General features: G+C 42.3%; 1 protein-coding gene across 2 annotated transcripts in view; it reads right to left on the bottom strand.

Moving 5' to 3' along the window:
* Positions 1–16,939, bottom strand: part of SMURF2 (SMAD specific E3 ubiquitin protein ligase 2) — a 56,964-nt gene that overhangs the window by 3,992 nt on the left and 36,033 nt on the right. For both annotated transcript variants that reach the window (XM_065034131.1, XM_065034132.1), the window contains 13 exons: positions 15,902–15,986; positions 14,517–14,600; positions 12,966–13,168; positions 12,711–12,795; positions 10,041–10,199; positions 6,411–6,621; positions 4,774–4,877; positions 4,309–4,423; positions 3,722–3,900; positions 3,278–3,415; positions 2,950–3,070; positions 1,454–1,655; positions 14–89 (listed from right to left, as the gene is read on the bottom strand). In XM_065034131.1, the coding sequence (XP_064890203.1) occupies positions 14–89; positions 1,454–1,655; positions 2,950–3,070; positions 3,278–3,415; positions 3,722–3,900; positions 4,309–4,423; positions 4,774–4,877; positions 6,411–6,621; positions 10,041–10,199; positions 12,711–12,795; positions 12,966–13,168; positions 14,517–14,600; positions 15,902–15,986 (1,762 nt within the window). The remainder of the gene's footprint in view (positions 1–13; positions 90–1,453; positions 1,656–2,949; positions 3,071–3,277; positions 3,416–3,721; positions 3,901–4,308; positions 4,424–4,773; positions 4,878–6,410; positions 6,622–10,040; positions 10,200–12,710; positions 12,796–12,965; positions 13,169–14,516; positions 14,601–15,901; positions 15,987–16,939) is intronic.

Genomic DNA, 16,939 nt, shown 5'->3' on the forward strand with positions numbered 1-16,939 from the left:
GAGAAAGTCTTACCAGGTGTGAGCTTTTGGCAAGTTATTAGTGCTGGCATCGATCTGGTGTATTGTGAACAGTCGCGGGCCTGCAGCGCCTGAAAAGCCAGAAAAGATCTCTGCTACTACTGTACTGCAAATAGGAAACTTCTTTGTTGTACCGCAATTGTACAACAATACAACAATATTGTACAACAATAAGGAACTAAAAGCGCAACAAGAGAGAAGCTGCGCACAAAGAAAGCTCCAATCTTGAAAAGACAGGAGAAAAATCAAACTGCCAGTGCCCATCAGACAGATTCCTCCACCCACACATGAGAACCGGGCAGTCGTTTAACCACTGGAAGATAAACAACGCTCTGCTAAGGAAGAATAAAATACCTGTTTTACACAGTGCACTGGATAATTCTAACAGTTTCTAATTTAACTTTCTCACCCTTCCTAGAAAACAAAACTGACGCAGCTGCATCTGTCCCCGTTTTACAACGGGTCTTGAGTAGTGGGCAGTGCCATTCAAATTCCATAGAAGAGTCACAATAGCAACTTCTTATCATTTTATTAAATTAATCTAACTACATTAACGTGTACAATGTACTAACGTGTATTGATGTATGCACATCAACAGTGAATAATCAACTGTAACTATTCTGAGGTGCTGAACAGCCACAGTTTGCCTGAACAAGCCTCTCCACCCTCTGCAATGTTATTTAAACACATCAGTTAAAGTACAACATGCTGCTTAAAGTAACCAGGGTCTCTACAAACTCAGTATTCCTGAGCTTCTAATGTGCCCGAACATTTTAGAGCTCAAGAGCAGAGCAAAAAGAAAACGAGGCTTCTATCTGATCATGATGGATAATGAAGAAGAAACATTTCTAGAGCAACCGCTGTTTGTACGTGGCAGCCGTCACCGCGGCACTTGTGTTCTGTTGGAATCTCCTACCTCTGAAGATGGTTTATGGTCAATGTTTCCCCTGGGTGGTTTTTTCTTATCTTGTGAGAGGGTCAAACAGGAGAACTCGTGTAAGCAGAGCAGCAAGGGCCGCGACAGCAGAGACCCGGAGGCTCAGCTGCCCTTGCGCGGGCGGCTCGGTAATTAAGGTGATGGTTTTCGACGCCTGCGCTGCCTGCGGTTATGTGGCTTGTACAATAAATCAGCGTTGCCAACAGGGCAAAAACCTGGGGGTTTGCTGGTTTCAGCGCTGGCCAGGGGATGAGGGATGGCAAAGACGGGCATTAACAAGCAGGGCTCCAGAAAAAACATAAGGAGAACCTGACTAAGATCTCAGCCCACCAGAACTTTTGCTGGAGACGGAAGAGTACAACTGAAACCAAAGAGCCATTTACATTGTGACCATTAATCATCAGATCATTAAAAATCGCTCTGAAAAAGCCACACTGCAGCCAACCAGCCCCATTGCCAGCGCGTGTTTCTGTGATGTCCCCCCCGGAGCAGCGTTACCTTGCAGCGCCTTGAAGCCCTGCAGGGGCACTCGGGACGAGCCGGTGACGAACTGCAGCAGTCGCGCCCTCCTCTCCTCATCGAAAAACTCCACGGCTTTCCAGAACCATTTCACGATGTTGCTGTCCGGGGTACAGTGTTTTAACCTCGTGTTTGCCTTCCAGTCATTAACATCAATTTTTCCCAGTCCACAAATGATGAGCTGTAAGTTTAAAATGTAATTAAATATTTAATCGTTAACACTATAACAAAACGGTTTTGGAGCCAGCCAAATGATGAAACACTGACATTGAAAAATTGACAGATTTTACACTAAAGGCAAATTATAACCTCTCATTAATCTTAAAAAAAAGTTATACTTCTGCATTGCTTATCTTACCTTTGTACACAACACATTTTCTACATGGCTTCAATTCAAATGAAAGAAAAATAAAAATCAACCATTTCATAAGCTTAAATGGAAGTGTCTTGACCTGCCAACTAAACAACAGAAGCACCGATTGTACCCGCGTGTGACAGCGTGTGCATAATTCACATTTAACTCAACGTTTCTTTCTGGAGCCCCAAAAGTAACACCACATGTGATATAGGAATCAGAGTCCTCTCCCGATGCAGAGCTTTCGGCGCTTTGTAAACGGAGCTCCACAATGCATCGGTTTAAGCTCCACAGGGATGGGATTATGAAGATATTTTCTAGTGACTACAAACATTGGACCTTCCCCTTCCTTATTCTGCATCTGCAAACTGTGGGTTAACAGTACGGCTGGTTCGCTGCTGCCGAATGAGAATATTCAGGGTAAAAGAAGAGCAATCACTGACACACGAGCACAACAAACAGGAGAAAGCATGAATAATTCACCTTGTGGCCATTTTCTAAAGCAAAGACCTCAGCTCCACAGCTAACAGACCGCATATTAGATTCCAGTTTTAAAACAAGCTTGGGGTCTGTGGGATTTACCTCGAGAGTTTAATGTTTGGATGCCGATCCTGACATTTTGTAGCAGGATTGTCGGTGGCAGCACCTTTCCTTTTGCCGTATTTACAGGGCCAGTTCAGTCTGGCAGAGCCCAGCGAGGTCGGTGTGGGGCGATGCAGGGGCTGGGGACAAGTGCTGGGAGGTGGAAGCGAGCAGACTATTTTACTGGCAGCACCGAATTGAACATCGTGTAACTGCACGCTGAGAAATCTGCGCCACCACCTCTGCGGGAATAACGTGCCCTGAAACAACCTGAGGTGGCTGCAGATACTCACTGGCTGCAAGAGTCTCCCGTGGCGGCTCCGAAATGTCACCTTGAGAAGCCCTCGCGGTGGAAGGGACACGCAGCCTCGGTGACTCCGTGACCCGGTAACCTCTTCCCCAGCTGTATTTGTGGTGGGAGCGCACCTGCTCCCCCAAAGCACTGGGGACACGACTTCGCCTGTTACTCAGTCTCACAAGAATCCCTCAGGCTTTTGTTGTTACACTTGACGACATAACATAACGTTAGCGTACTGACCTCTAACTCCTTCTCATCGAATGTCTTCAGCAGATGTTGTGGGATTACTTCATTAAATCCCTTCTGTAGAGCCAGAAACTGAGCTTCAATTCCTCGTAAAAATCGCCAGTTGACATAGAGTCTGCAAGCAAGTGCAAAGTGGTTTCGTGAACAACACATTCAAATACAATAAACCTGCAATTCATCCAGCCTGAGGGGAATACACACACCACCAGCACTGCACTACCACTTGGAAAAAACAATATAACACTGCCAATTACTTCAAATAAGTAAAAGTTCCTCCCCACCATAGGCAATATAAAAAACTCTGGAAAATATATGGATGTACCTGACATATTCCTTTTTATTCTCCTCTGTCACAGGGATGCTTTTGCCATTGGGTTTCAGTTCATGCTGAATGATTTCCCCGTACGCGTTGTGTTCTACACAAAACGTATGGTCTAAGACTCCCGTGATATCATTCTCACTGACGGGAAAAAAACAAAGTGACTCAGTGAAACGTATTCTGCAAATATCTAACAGCCATAACATACCTGACAGACTGAACTGAGCACTTCACAGCTCAGGAATCATTTGTCTCCCCCTAAATCTGAATACCTTGAGCACGTTAAGCCTTTAAAGAAGCTGAATCGTGCACGAAATATGTTTCTTAAATCTACCTGAGCAGGAGATCAAAATATACTCCATTTCTTTGCAGCTGGCTTTAGGAACATTATTGGGTGCCAAGCAAGACAGCATTCTAGCACCGTGGGACAGAGCACCTGGTACTTACAGGATCCACACTAAGCTGTTGTGAAGATCGGGGTCGACCAACTCCATGTCATCCAAAGTAATCGGCTTCCCCAGCAACTGCTTATAGAAAGGCAACGTGAAGCCCCCGTCGATATAGTGTCCGTGGAACACGGCCATCCCCATGATCCGGCCCACAAAGTGGAAATACGATAAGTGTTCCTAGAATTGAAAGAAGAGATTCGACCATTCAGCTAAATAAGGGCTCCAGGTTACATCTGCTGAATATGAAGTAATATCTCGGTACAGAGAAAAAGACGCAGAGTGTTTTGGTTTCGTACGCAGCACATGGAGCGTATTGCTTCCAGTCCAGAAGTCTTACGACTAAGAATCAAAATAAACTTAATTTCTCCCAAAGGAAACACAAATTGACATCTTACAGAAAATTAAGAACACATTTGAGAAGTTTCTTTGATCACTGCTAAAACCAAATTATCGTATTATTGCACAAATTCAGTCTCTAGCAATACTAATGTGAGAATTAGGTTCCTCAGCCGAAAACACTCTCCAGATGTGTTTAATTTCTAATCATAAAGCGATGCTGTACAGAACCCATGTTACTGGTCATACCGGGTTGACTGCAGAGTCCGGGTTGATTTGCAGGGTGTAGATATCATCTCGGGAATATTGGAAGAGACCGTAATATGGATTCAACATCTCATGTGACAACAAGTAGAGCCACTCCCTGAAGAAAACAAAATCATTTATTGTGTATTTTAGAAAAAGGCATTCCTGCATCGGTAATCTTTTCAAAATAGCATGACTTTTCAAATCTTACTTTTAAACAACGTGAAGAAAGTTATCTCTGAACATGCTTAGATAAGGCTGAAATCGACATTATTTTTTGGATGCAGTTATTCTTTTAAGAGACTACCTGAAAAGATATGTTCTTCTGACATGCAATCTGTTACAGAGATAAATATAAATAAGAATAACGTAATAAGAAACAGAAGTGATAAGAGGCTCGTTCAGGACTCGAAGCGCAGGTGTAGCCAGTGGGGTTGGGGTGCAGGGGAAGAGACAGACGCCACTTACCGGGCAACACCTCCATAATCGAGACCTTCCTCCCCACGGAATTTGATCATTAGTCGTTTCCACAGGTCTTTTGGCCTCATCTTCATGACTTGCCGGTAGGACTCCTGTAAACACAGAACACTTTCTTTTATTAACTGCTATTTACAGACAAGAAGCTACTACTGGTTATTAGAAACAGAGTCTGGGACTCCCGAGTCCAATGGGGATGTCATTAAAGGGGATACTAATTTCCTGGATACCAACCAGTTTCTCAAATCACAGACTGTTACTTAGTTTTCTACAAATGTGGTAACACTTGTCAAATAAAACACACAGCGGAGAAGAAACCCCCTTCTGTTCATTTGGAGAGGTATTCAGTGATCAGAACGTTATATCATTCTCACAGAACTTATTAAAAAATAATCCATGAGTAAACTCCTTTAGCTTTGCATGAAGGCTCACAAATCTTGCGGCCCGAAAAGCCAACAGTGGCGCTTCTACCCTGGGTTTAACACACGTGCAAACCTTCAGGAAGCATCTTAACAACAGGAGCATCAATGCCATCCATCCCCATAGATCTACAGAATTGTGCCTCAATCAATAAAACTTCACCGAGAAAACACAAAAAGAGAGAGGCAAAACAAATGCTAATTTTTTAAAAAGGAATTAAACAAACAAAAAATAGCCTAGTTTTTCTTTCTGTCCAGTACCAGTGCCCCAGTCGTTGGCTTTGCAGAAGAGAAGGGGCAGGTGTGCCTGGGACCCAGCATACTTGACTTGGTTTTCAGGACAAGAACATTGTGATTTTCCCTGCTGTACAGCAGCCTTTAGTCCCTTTTCTAGCTGATCATGAACCAATCTGACGGTCTCGGAAGGGAAGACCAACACCAATCTTTCTTGGCTGGACAAACAGTGACAACACACAGTTGTGGGTGGGGTAAAAATGCAACAGGGATGGGTGGGATGGGTGATACCGTTCTCAAAAGACAGACTGTTCTCCAGAAAAAGCCAATTAATTATAACTGTGTTCAATCCATTCAGCAGAATTCTGCTGAATAACATCACAAAATAAAAAGCAGATAAACCCACTGTGGGCATCTCTGGTCATTCAGAAGGCCAGGCAACTCAGAATCAGTCTGATTCTGAAACACACACACACACAATACAAACCCCACACAAACACAAACCACCACCAACTCAAAAGCCACCAAGAATACAACCAGAACTGAGACAGATGCTCTGTAATCCAAACTCCGAAGATGAATGCTATTCAATAGTAATTTTACTTGAGTTACAATAGATCAAAGATCATTAATAACTGTTCGGCTTTCACTTCGCAGCATTCCCTCCATACCAGGCGTTCAAGGAAGAAGCCACACAGCATCTTCCAACACATGAAGAGCTTGGGCTGCTCCCTCAGCCCCTGCCGGTCCGTACATCTCCGGCCGCAGGGCTTTCCTCACTTTTCTTCTTCTCCACAGTGTAGATACATCTACTTTAAGCTCGCAACCGCTCTTAACATCCTTTTTCCTCTTCCCATTCCCCACCGATGAAACTCCAGCTTTATTGCTGGGCTTCAAGATCTCATCTAACCGAATGAGAACGACCCCCTTCCCCTTCCCTCAAGGGTAAGAAACGGGTCAAAATTTGCAAATTACCTCAAAAATCTCTTCCCTGGAGACCTCGATGCGACAATGGCCAGCTTGAGGCTGCTGCTGGGACAGCTCCTGCCTCAGGATCTTGAGCTTCTGCACCAGGTCTCGCTTGTACCGCGGCACCGTCAGGCACTCGGCCTCGTCCGGGAGCTGGCACAGGGACACGACCTGCGGCTGCTGCTGGTGCTGCTGGTCCTTCAGCTGGTTCTGCCGGCTGCAAACACACGCACGGTTAACACACACGGCCCTGTTTTCTTCAGATGTTGCTTAAAGGTTAAGTCTTTGTAACTAAACTCATTTCGGTTTACTGCGATTACACTAAAAATGTCCAGCTCCATTAAAATAAATTCAGAGAGATTTTATCCCGACTAAAGACACACGCTTCTGTCTTTCTTGGCAACTTTGCTTTACGGGTTTGTTATTTCTATTAGAGCTACTCTAAAGTACGCCAAAGGTTACAGCACTATAGAATAAGGTATTATCCACACAATTTTACTACTAAGCTGCTGACGCTGAGTTTCTCAGATACCGCTTCCATATTTCCTTCTTGCGTGTTTTGCCTTCCTCCATTTCAAAATCCGAGGATCTGCCAAACACGACGCCTGTAATCCACGGCCAGTACCGGAGCCTGTTTTAAATGGCTTGTCTGGGAAGGAGTGGGCTCGCCCCGCGCTGTTTGTCCTGGCGGGCGGGCCCGTGTCCCCTGTACCTGGCCTAGTCTGGACCACAGGAACGTGGGACTTCACGTGGAACTCACTGGCACAGATAAACAAGCATTTTTACTACAATTCCGAGAGATTTTGTAAAGCTCACTTCTCACGAGGAAGAGTAAATTAACTGCATTGTGGAGATGTCCTCTCCTGTTGTATCTTGTATGCAGTAAGCGGATACTTTTACAGCTTTCTAGTGTGGCATTTCTAAACCACATGGGATAAAAGCTAAGCCTAAACCACGAGAAGAACACCTCTGTGTGAAACACATGAGAACACTCTAAATTTACTAGATAAATAAGAAAGGTTACAATTCAGAATGTTTCCCAATGGGATGTTAATAAATTGTTTTTTTTTTTCCATCATTAAAGAACAAAAAATATTAGATAGAACCAAGCGCAGTTTTAATATATTTTCAAATATGAATCTCGCTTAAAATCATTGTTCTATATTCCGAACTTTCTAATTCCATAAGGACAAGCATGTGAAAATATTCCTTGTACACACTGACCAGAGAAGGTCATAATTATCTACTGAAGTGAGCGTATGTTCATACCACCTTTGACAGTACAACAGACAGTTCCCTAAACACAAAAGTGGTCAATGTCAGTCTTAAAGAAAACGTAATCTCTAAAATTAGCATGAATTTAAGATTATGCATCGAATTAAACTCATCTAAAATACAGCAGTACTAGGAGGAGAAAAAAACCCATCCTCACATTAGACAAAAAATAATCAGTGCAATATTAGCTCAACAATCTGCAGTGCTTAAGGTAATTAGATCTGATTTTTAGTATGTTTTCACAGCTGAATGCCTATGCTTGATCCTGTACAGGGCTTTAAGGATACAGCCGAGTACTTTTCGGGTGCTGTAACTATCAAAACCCATCACAAACTCTTGGCCAACATTTTGAAACAGAACTGGGTAACAAGTTTGATTTTTTTCATAACTTATAATGTCATCACTGGAAGAACAAACTGCTCTACGCAGCCCGATAGAAAAGTCAAGTATCACTGAGAGTAAACTTCTTATTATGCTTTTGAACCTAAAACTCTATCACACCCATCCCACCCAAATACTAAACCTATTTCTCAGATAATTTACAAAACGAAGGCCTGAGGCAAACTACTTTAGGAAAAAAAGCAGCTTTCACATATCCTGTTTGGTGCAATAGAAGAATAAACACCAGGAAAGATTTATCAGGCAGCAGACTCCACTGATGACACTGTTACTTGAATTTCTGAAATCCTTCCCTAATCAAAGACAGATGTACGAATGAAAAACTTAAGCACGCTGCCGTAGTACTTTAAAGAAATGCAAAATGGTTCTGTGATTCTGGAACTTGCAAGTCAAATTGCATTTTCCAGATGAAAAGCTACCTATGTATTTGTCCTCCGCAGTACGTGTACAACTGGACACTACGACCCTACTGCCATTTAGAACCAAACCTACCTGTGAAGGACGGTTTTTCCAATATAGTCCAGTTAACTGCATTTCCTACAGTTAAACAATCGCACTGTTGTAGCTAAGACGGTCTTAAGTTTTATTTTGGGTGAAATATCCAAATCTGAACTAATTCAATTAACTTCTCTGTTTCAAACACAAACATGCTCCTCCACTGGAAAGTATTTTTCAATATTATGTTCATTTGAAGCCACCAATCCAAATGCAACTAAAATTAGTGGTGATTTGTTTTAAATTAAAAAAAAAAAAAAAAGAACCCAAAGTGTCTGGATGAAGTTCGGTAATATACATGTATATAACAAATGATTTCCCTAAACAAAATCCATTTTTGTCAATATCTAGACTCTGTCTAGGGTGTCAAGTTCAAATGTGTATTGGGCAAAGCTTTTAAGTATTCCACAAGAGGTGTGTTACCTCCTGGATGCTACTTTCCATTCCTCCGTTTTGTCTTTGCAGCGCTTGTTCCCATTATTCTTTCCCCCAGCTTTTCTTCCCAATGATTCACTTCCTGAAGGTCCGTTCCTCCCGCTCCCCCTTGCCCAGGGCTGCTCGGCTTTATCTGCCCAACTCCTCATTGTTTCTTCCACTTCACACCTACTCAACACTTCACAGGTGTTTCCCAAGAGTATTAAAAGGTGTTAGTAGGAAAAACAATAAGGGCCGAATTCCCAAATAGCTTGGACAAACCGATAGCCATGTCTGCACCAAAAAAGTGTTTGTTTGCTTTTTGTTTCCATTTTTAGTAGAAAATCCCCCAGTGTGGAATGAGTGCCTAGGGAATAACAACAAGAGCCAGAATTCTTTTGAGTTTCAGTTTCCCCTTCTATTTAAAAAAGTACAGTATGAAAATGCGGTACCAAAACACTAGGGCAGAAAAAAACCCCACAGTTCTTTTATTTTACTCTTTTTGTAAAAAATCTGAGTTCAATTATTTGGGTCTTGTTTTGAGAACACCTCAACTAGCCTTACTCTGAAACTGAAGGTAGGGGCTGAGTTATTTCTCCTCGACTCCAGGAGGACGTCTGGACACTTGTGCACCTTTGCTGAACTCAGTGGTTCATACCACTGGCTACTGAACGCGAGCTGGTACTTCAAGTAGCCCACAAGATGTATAAAGAAAGGGAAAGAAACGTGTCTCTTGCTGTTAGGAAAAGATTATATGGGCCAATCTTTTCCACCAGACAGCACTCGCTTCCCTGCCCGCTGCCCCCCACTCCCGGCATCACAACAGCCACATTCCTGCCTAAATGCCGCTGGAGAGTTTCTTTTCCAAGAACAATCAAACCTGTCGTCTTTGCTGTGTAACCAAGTCAGCTGGTGGTGTGTTAAAGAACACTGCTACTATACTTCAAATGCTACTGAACAGCAAAACACAGCTTGGTATAAAACCGAGCACCCCTCAGGCGTCACTTTCTTTCCTCTGTTAGGCTCAGTGTGTGCCCGAGACTCCAGACTCACTTTAAGACTAAATGCAAGTTAGCAGATAGCCGAGGATCTGTGAACTGCGTCGTCCTGTTGTTATGGTCAACAAAATAAACTCTGCCTGTTGCTGTATTTCGGATCTCCCATCCAGGAGGCAGTGGACCAAGCTCTTCACAATTGATGTTGCTAAGATCCCTGTGAAAACAAATATAAAATGAAAAATACCTCAGCATTTGGCCTCTGAGCCAAACAAGCGTAAATGTAACAGAACAATTCCATGAAGTCTGAGAAAATGTATTGTTTCAGAAACCTGAGCTGTTCGGCTGGAATCTCCACTCCCGAGGTGCAAGCCCACCAAAGGAAAAACACATCCCAGTACACATCCCATGGGGAAGAAGAGTTCTTATCGAATAACCTCCATTCCTACAAACTAACTTCAGCTGTTAAATTATTGAAGGCTTAAAACAAAAATAAAGGCTCTTGCCATATTTGCCAAAATGGAATCGCAGCTCTACACCAATTCTGACAGAAAACATTTTAAAAACAACATTAGTCATGTAAGGAACTCTGAATCACACTTCAAAAACTCCTACAAAACAAAATCATATTTCTGAAGAGTTATACTTTCCATGAAGAATTATGCATGGGATATGTGCGTATGGCACAGGCGGTTTTGCCCCAAAACCCCAAGCAAACAGCTCTCTAAGAAACTGTCTCAAACAGAAGATGGACAGTGACTCAGCTCTGCACTGAGCGCTGCAGACATCGCTTCAGGAAAACCCTGCTGAAAGTGGGAAGACGTGGATTCATTCCGCAGGTTCACTGAAAACACATTTCTAGCCTTCAAAAATGTACATTTAGTCATTTTTCATGCATATAATTCACAGGTCAGATAGCACACGCTGCCAAGCGCAGCTGTTTTTAAAGGGGAAAGTCTTCAGACCCCCCAGTACCATGGAGTGAGGAAGGAGCCGAGGGGACGTGTCTGCGGGGACCCGAAAGGCCCCGAAGCCACTAATGGAAACGCGAGGCTCTGGGATCAAACTGCAGCTGATATTACCCAGTTCCTTATAAACCACAAGCTCATACAAACAGCCAAATTTAGTTCGCTGCAGCATTTGTGCGGTTTCTGCCGCCACACCTCAGACTGGCTTAGATGTCACACAAAACCATCACACCACAAACTTAAGGATTAGATCTTCATATAGTTTTTTTTAGAAGAGTCTAGTTACTAGTTTTGTGTCACGGGCTTCCCCATGCATACCTGCCGGCTGTACGGCACCCTCCAGCCTACAGATAACGCATCAAAATATATTCTCGTGACACAAAAGTAGCGATAAAAACAAAAGAATCGTTCAAAAATGCGGTGAAGTTATGGCCACGAGGCACTTGATCCTTCCTGGGATATCCGAACCCTATTTCCCTGGGGGTGAACGCCAGCAGCAAGCAACAAAATTACTACAATTCTCATATACGCCAACACCGGCTGCCAATTCCAAACTACACACACTGTTTTACACCATCCAGACGTCAGGAGGCAATCACTTTCAACAGCTGGTTTGTTTGTTTTTTAAGAACCATCAGAAGCTAACGATAATTTCCCAGGTATCCTTCCTCGTACAACACGTACATGTGTTCACCATGCAAATAAGGACACTACACTAAAAGGACACTTCGGATGTATTTTCTGGTGATATAGCTGCAGCAGAAACCGCAGTTTGAATATTTTCATCACAGTCTCTCAGCTTCTCCACCTGTTTGCCCCTCTCCCCCAGATTCTTTCACATTTATATGCTGCTGAGATGCCTGAAAGCATTGAGTGCTCTAGGAATATCCTTGTTAGAGCACTATAGAGAAAATAAATATGCTTTTCTGCTCTGTAACAGGAAACCTGCTGTAAAAAACTTGTGCATTTTTAGATATTTGCTACTATACTTAAATGGAAAACTCTTGCTTTTTAAGGCCCCAAATCCTGGCACTTCAAACCCAGCTCACCATTTCAGCTTCCAGGCTCTTTAAGATGCAGTGTCTCCAATTAGTTTCCTCAAAACGTACCAAGTTTCCTATTTCTCAAGTAAATTACGTGTGGTGGTCTGTATATGGGACAATAATTCTCAGAGACAAGTTCCTTTAAACTAATCCGATGACGAGACTGTCGTTCACTAGAAATACTGTGTCTGAACATACCAGGGGCATCCGCCAGGTTTCCCCTTTGTCTGCTCATCCATGAAAAAAGTTCATTTACCTCACCTATTTGCCGCAAAGCTTGTTCTTCCTAAATATACGTGGCCAGTTTCCCAGGTCTTGTTAACTTCCAGACCCTGAACTGAAAACCCAAACCAACTCCATTTTCACTAATGTATCTTGATAAATCTAGATTTTCTGAAGTGCTCAGGCCCTACTTTTTGTTTCATTATTTCGCTGAGTATTAAAACCTGCACTTAGCTATAATTCACATGCAAGATCCAGAAACAGTGAACTATACCTGTTTTCAAACCGCCACTGTAATTCACAGTTTGATTCTCCATCTTTGTATTAAAATAACAATTTGAAGAACTAAGAGACTAATTTATTTTGATGAATGACTTGTTATGATGATATATTGGGGCGAAGAGACAGAAATATAATATCACACAGAGAAAACACTGAGTACCACTTAAACTAATTTGGATTTGACACCTTGAGGACACTTTAATAATTTCTTACCGAGGTACTCTTGGATCGTGCCACGTGCTAACGCCAGTCTGAGTATGCAGAAAATAGACCTGACCTTGCTGAGTCGTCCTTTGCTCTGTGAAATCAAGATAAATTAATAAGTATGAGAAGAAAAAGCGCAACGCAAGAAACTCACAAAGAGCGATTTCCCCAAAACTAAGGAATCAAAAGAATCTCACATTTGAGGAGAAGACACAACCCATTTTCCCAAGGAAACCTATGATTCAAACATTTTAATCCACGTACCATATCCCTCAGGTAAATCGGGAGGAGTGTGCAAGTGCGTCCTGCTCATGTAATTCCTGTGCCGCTGTGACCGGACTCTCCTCTCCGCCAGCCGGGGATCCGACGTCTGCCCGCAAGTCGCACCGTTTGTTCCTGTGATCGGAGTGTTCTCGTCCACGAAACAGCTCAGGGGTCGGCCCGGGCTGGAGTATTCGGACGCCGGCCTGGGGGAAAAACATGAAAACCGCATCTCTGAGTGGCCACGGGGCTACACAACGTGCTCCGTGGAGCTTCGTCCGAGGGCTCGCGGGACGGCAGAATCGAGCAGCTGACGTGTCGGGCGGGACACCCCGATAATGGGCAGAAAGATTCTGGTCTGCGCCCTCTGGTTTGTCCCACAGTAATTAGTAAACATCCTCACCTATCTTAGGGCCTGACCCGACACTTAGTATACGATGTTGCAGGATCAAGATCATATCAAGTGCTCGCAAGAGCAGTTCCCACCTTAAATACAGTGCTGAGCGTAAAATTTTTTATATATATATATATATATTTATATATATATATATTTATATATATATATATTTATATATATTTACATATATATATATGTATGTATGTATGTATGTTAGGGTCAGTATCAAGGGTTTTTTATATATATATATGTATAGGTTAGGGTTAGTATCAAGGGTGTTATATATATACACACACACACACACACATATATATATATATATATAGGTTATATATATAGGTTAGGGTTAGTATCAAGGGTGTTATATATATATACACACACACACATATATATATATATAGGTTGGGGTTGGTATCAAGGGTGTTTTATATATATATATACACACATACACACACACACATATATATAGGTTAGGGTTAGTATCAAGGGTTTTTTATATATATATACACACATATACATATAGGTTAGGGTTAGCATCAAGGGTTATATATAAAACTTAACACTCAGCACTGTATTTAAGGTGGGAACTGCTCTTGCGAGTACTTGATATGATCTTGATCCTCCAAAATATATATATATTTTGTTTGTTTGTTTTAAATAAGCAGCATACAGCCCAAACTTTCTCACCTTGCCTCCATACGGCTGAGCAAGCTATCAGGTCTTGTTATTCCTTTTAATTTTTAAAAGAAGGTTTTTGGGTGAGGATGGTGAAAAAGAGCTAAGTAAGATATATAATAAAACCCAGCTGCTCTCGAGAGCCGGACTGCAAGAGGAAACACTGAATTACGTGGTTTTGTATCTCAGTGCTGCTTTCAACAGGATTTAGTGCCTGTATTTACAGAGCTATACCATAGCAGCTCTACAAGAACACAAAGATGCTAGCAGTAGGGGAGGAAAAAGTTTAGAGTGATTCTTCCGAGTTAAATGTTAAGCAGAGTGAGGATCAGGATGTTAGAGAAGAAAAGCATTCAGCGTTTGCAGAGCGACTCGGAAGAACATTGAACGGCCCGACAGAGCCACTCAGAACGGCTTGTGCCCAGCGCTCCTGGTCAGCAAGGAAGCCCGACAGCACAACGGCCTCTTAAATAACGTCGTACCGCGTCGGTCGCTCCCACTGGGTCGTTCGCGTAATGTGATTTAAATACTGGATCCTTCCAGAAGCAGTCCTGCGCTCCTCCCACCTGCAGGTCAGACAGCGAGAGATAAGGCAATGAGTGGTATTTCCAGGAAACCAGGGCACTAAATGTTTCCAACATAAATGCCAACTCAGGAAGACTTACACTGTTATGAATCACGTCGGCTGAACGAGGTAACAGGAAACAACCGAAAGTTCAACTCAGAATTGATTTTACGTATTCTTCCCTTGGAACCAGGCATTAACAATATCCCACCTTCACGTTCAATAACTATTTGAATTCTAATTAAATCCAAATAGCCATCTAAAGAAACTTCTTGAAAACGTCATGTTTATTAATAATAATGCATTTAACTTTTTTTGACCACTGATGCTGGTAAGAGCTTTCATAGCATCTTCATGCACTACTTGCTTTCATTAAAAAGCCACCTTCAAATAACATAACTTTTTAATTATTACTTTTGCACTCCAAAATACATGAGGCTATCCAGACAGCTCTGCAGTTCCACAATTAAGCAAGCGATATTTAGACAGGGAACATTTTGAAGTGAAAACTTAAAAGCATTTTCAAAAATGTTTTTGACTTCTCCAGACTCCAAATGAACAAAAGAATGCTGTTTAGGATTTAGATGATAATTTAGGTTTTAAAATTAATAATCTGAAAAATCAGTTTCTCCTGTCTTTACCTGCCAAGAATCACATTCAGAAGGTCTGCGTTTGCTCTGAGAAAGCTGATGACAGCACCAGAACCTAAAACAGAGCATTTTTCTGTATTCGCAAAGCTGGTTTAGGTGTTAATGATGTCATTAACTCTCACAGGGACAACTCAAAACGCTAAACCCAGCCTTTGGCAGGTAAACACAGCAAATGCTCAGGCTCCATTACCTCTTCCAATCACGTCTTCTTCACCATGGTTTACACGGAAGACAAAGCGATGCGTTTTTGTACCCGTGTTTACCCCGTGCAGCACCGCAGCAAACGGCCCGGCCCTGCGCTCGCGGCCTTGCTGCAAAACTGCTCTGTGGGTGACATCAGTTTGCTGGCTGCGATTTAATATTACATTAGTTTATCAGTTCTAAAACGCAAAAGACATGTTTTCTTAGACAAATGAATGTTTTAATGCATTCACCCATATACTCCTGTTTTCCAAGAAGAGACAGGACGTGGCTCACACCATTCACTACTCCGTGCAGCCCGGCTGGCTTATCTCCTGCTTCGAAATTCAAAACTGGACAACTCGAGTATGACAATAAAAATAAATTAACCTATTTGTACACCGACTTCTCATCACTGCAAAAGCGTGCCGTATAAACTGTATTTATTTACATCAGAGTGATGTCAGCTTACCCGTCTGGTAAATCATTATCAAATAACCGACTGCAATCCACAACTTGTCCTCCCGTGCCTATTCGGTCTCTGGACTGAAGACTCACTATTAAAATTACAAAAGAATTATTAAAGATATGACATCCGAATGCAAATCGGTTATATTTGAAAGACAAATGGTACAACTCTGAGGACTAAGCTGAATGCTCTGGGTATTTTTTCCTTTCCATAAATCAAAGAAAGTTATACAGAAACAGTGTATGTTTTCACACACGCAATTCTCTACGTATTTCTTCAAGCTTGAAGAATATGAACGCAAGTTAAGGCAGAAAAAGAAGTGAAGTGTGAAGGTGTCATTACTTTGTAGGACAGACGGACACGGGAGCTGCAGCAGGTGGGAGCCGGCGCTGAGCTCGCGCTGCCAACGGGAAAACTGCTCAGAGAAAGACCTAAAATAAGAAATTCCTCCACGTTTTTGACTCCTCCTTGTGTATTTTGTGTGTGTGTGGGATTCAACACGCACATACACAACAAACCAGGCAAACCCGAACTGCTAGAAGCACTACGCGTTTGGTTTATTGGCTGCTTTCGAACACCAGGGGTAAGTAGTTCAATGCAACTCTCCCGCCAAGCAGCGCTCAGCATCCTCAACAGCCCGTGCAGCCCTCAGCAAAACTGTATAACTTTTCTTTTTTTTAATTTGATTTTTACTTGTTACATGTTTCATTGTAATGGATATGTATTATTTATGCCTGAAGCTTTTGTACTACAGTTATGAAAACAAAGGTTTTTTTAGGGGCAGCTTTTGTTCCCACTATCACAATTTGCAAGTGTCCAATCTGGTAATTTATGACACTTGTGTCCCTGTGGGGTTGGGCTTTTTCTTTTTTTATGTTTTGTTTTGCCTTTAACAATAAAACGGTTACTTAAAGAGCTAGATACGTGCTGTGGCACACACTTCTTGAGGTGGCACAACTGTACCTCTGGACTATTTCCTTCAAGTCCTACGAAGTGAAACAAACTCACAGCCCTCCATGTAGACACAATCAAACCTTTGTC

The sequence above is a fragment of the Columba livia genome, chromosome 18, assembly GCF_036013475.1.
Source record: "Columba livia isolate bColLiv1 breed racing homer chromosome 18, bColLiv1.pat.W.v2, whole genome shotgun sequence".
In the NCBI taxonomy this organism is placed as follows: Eukaryota; Metazoa; Chordata; class Aves; order Columbiformes; family Columbidae; genus Columba; species Columba livia.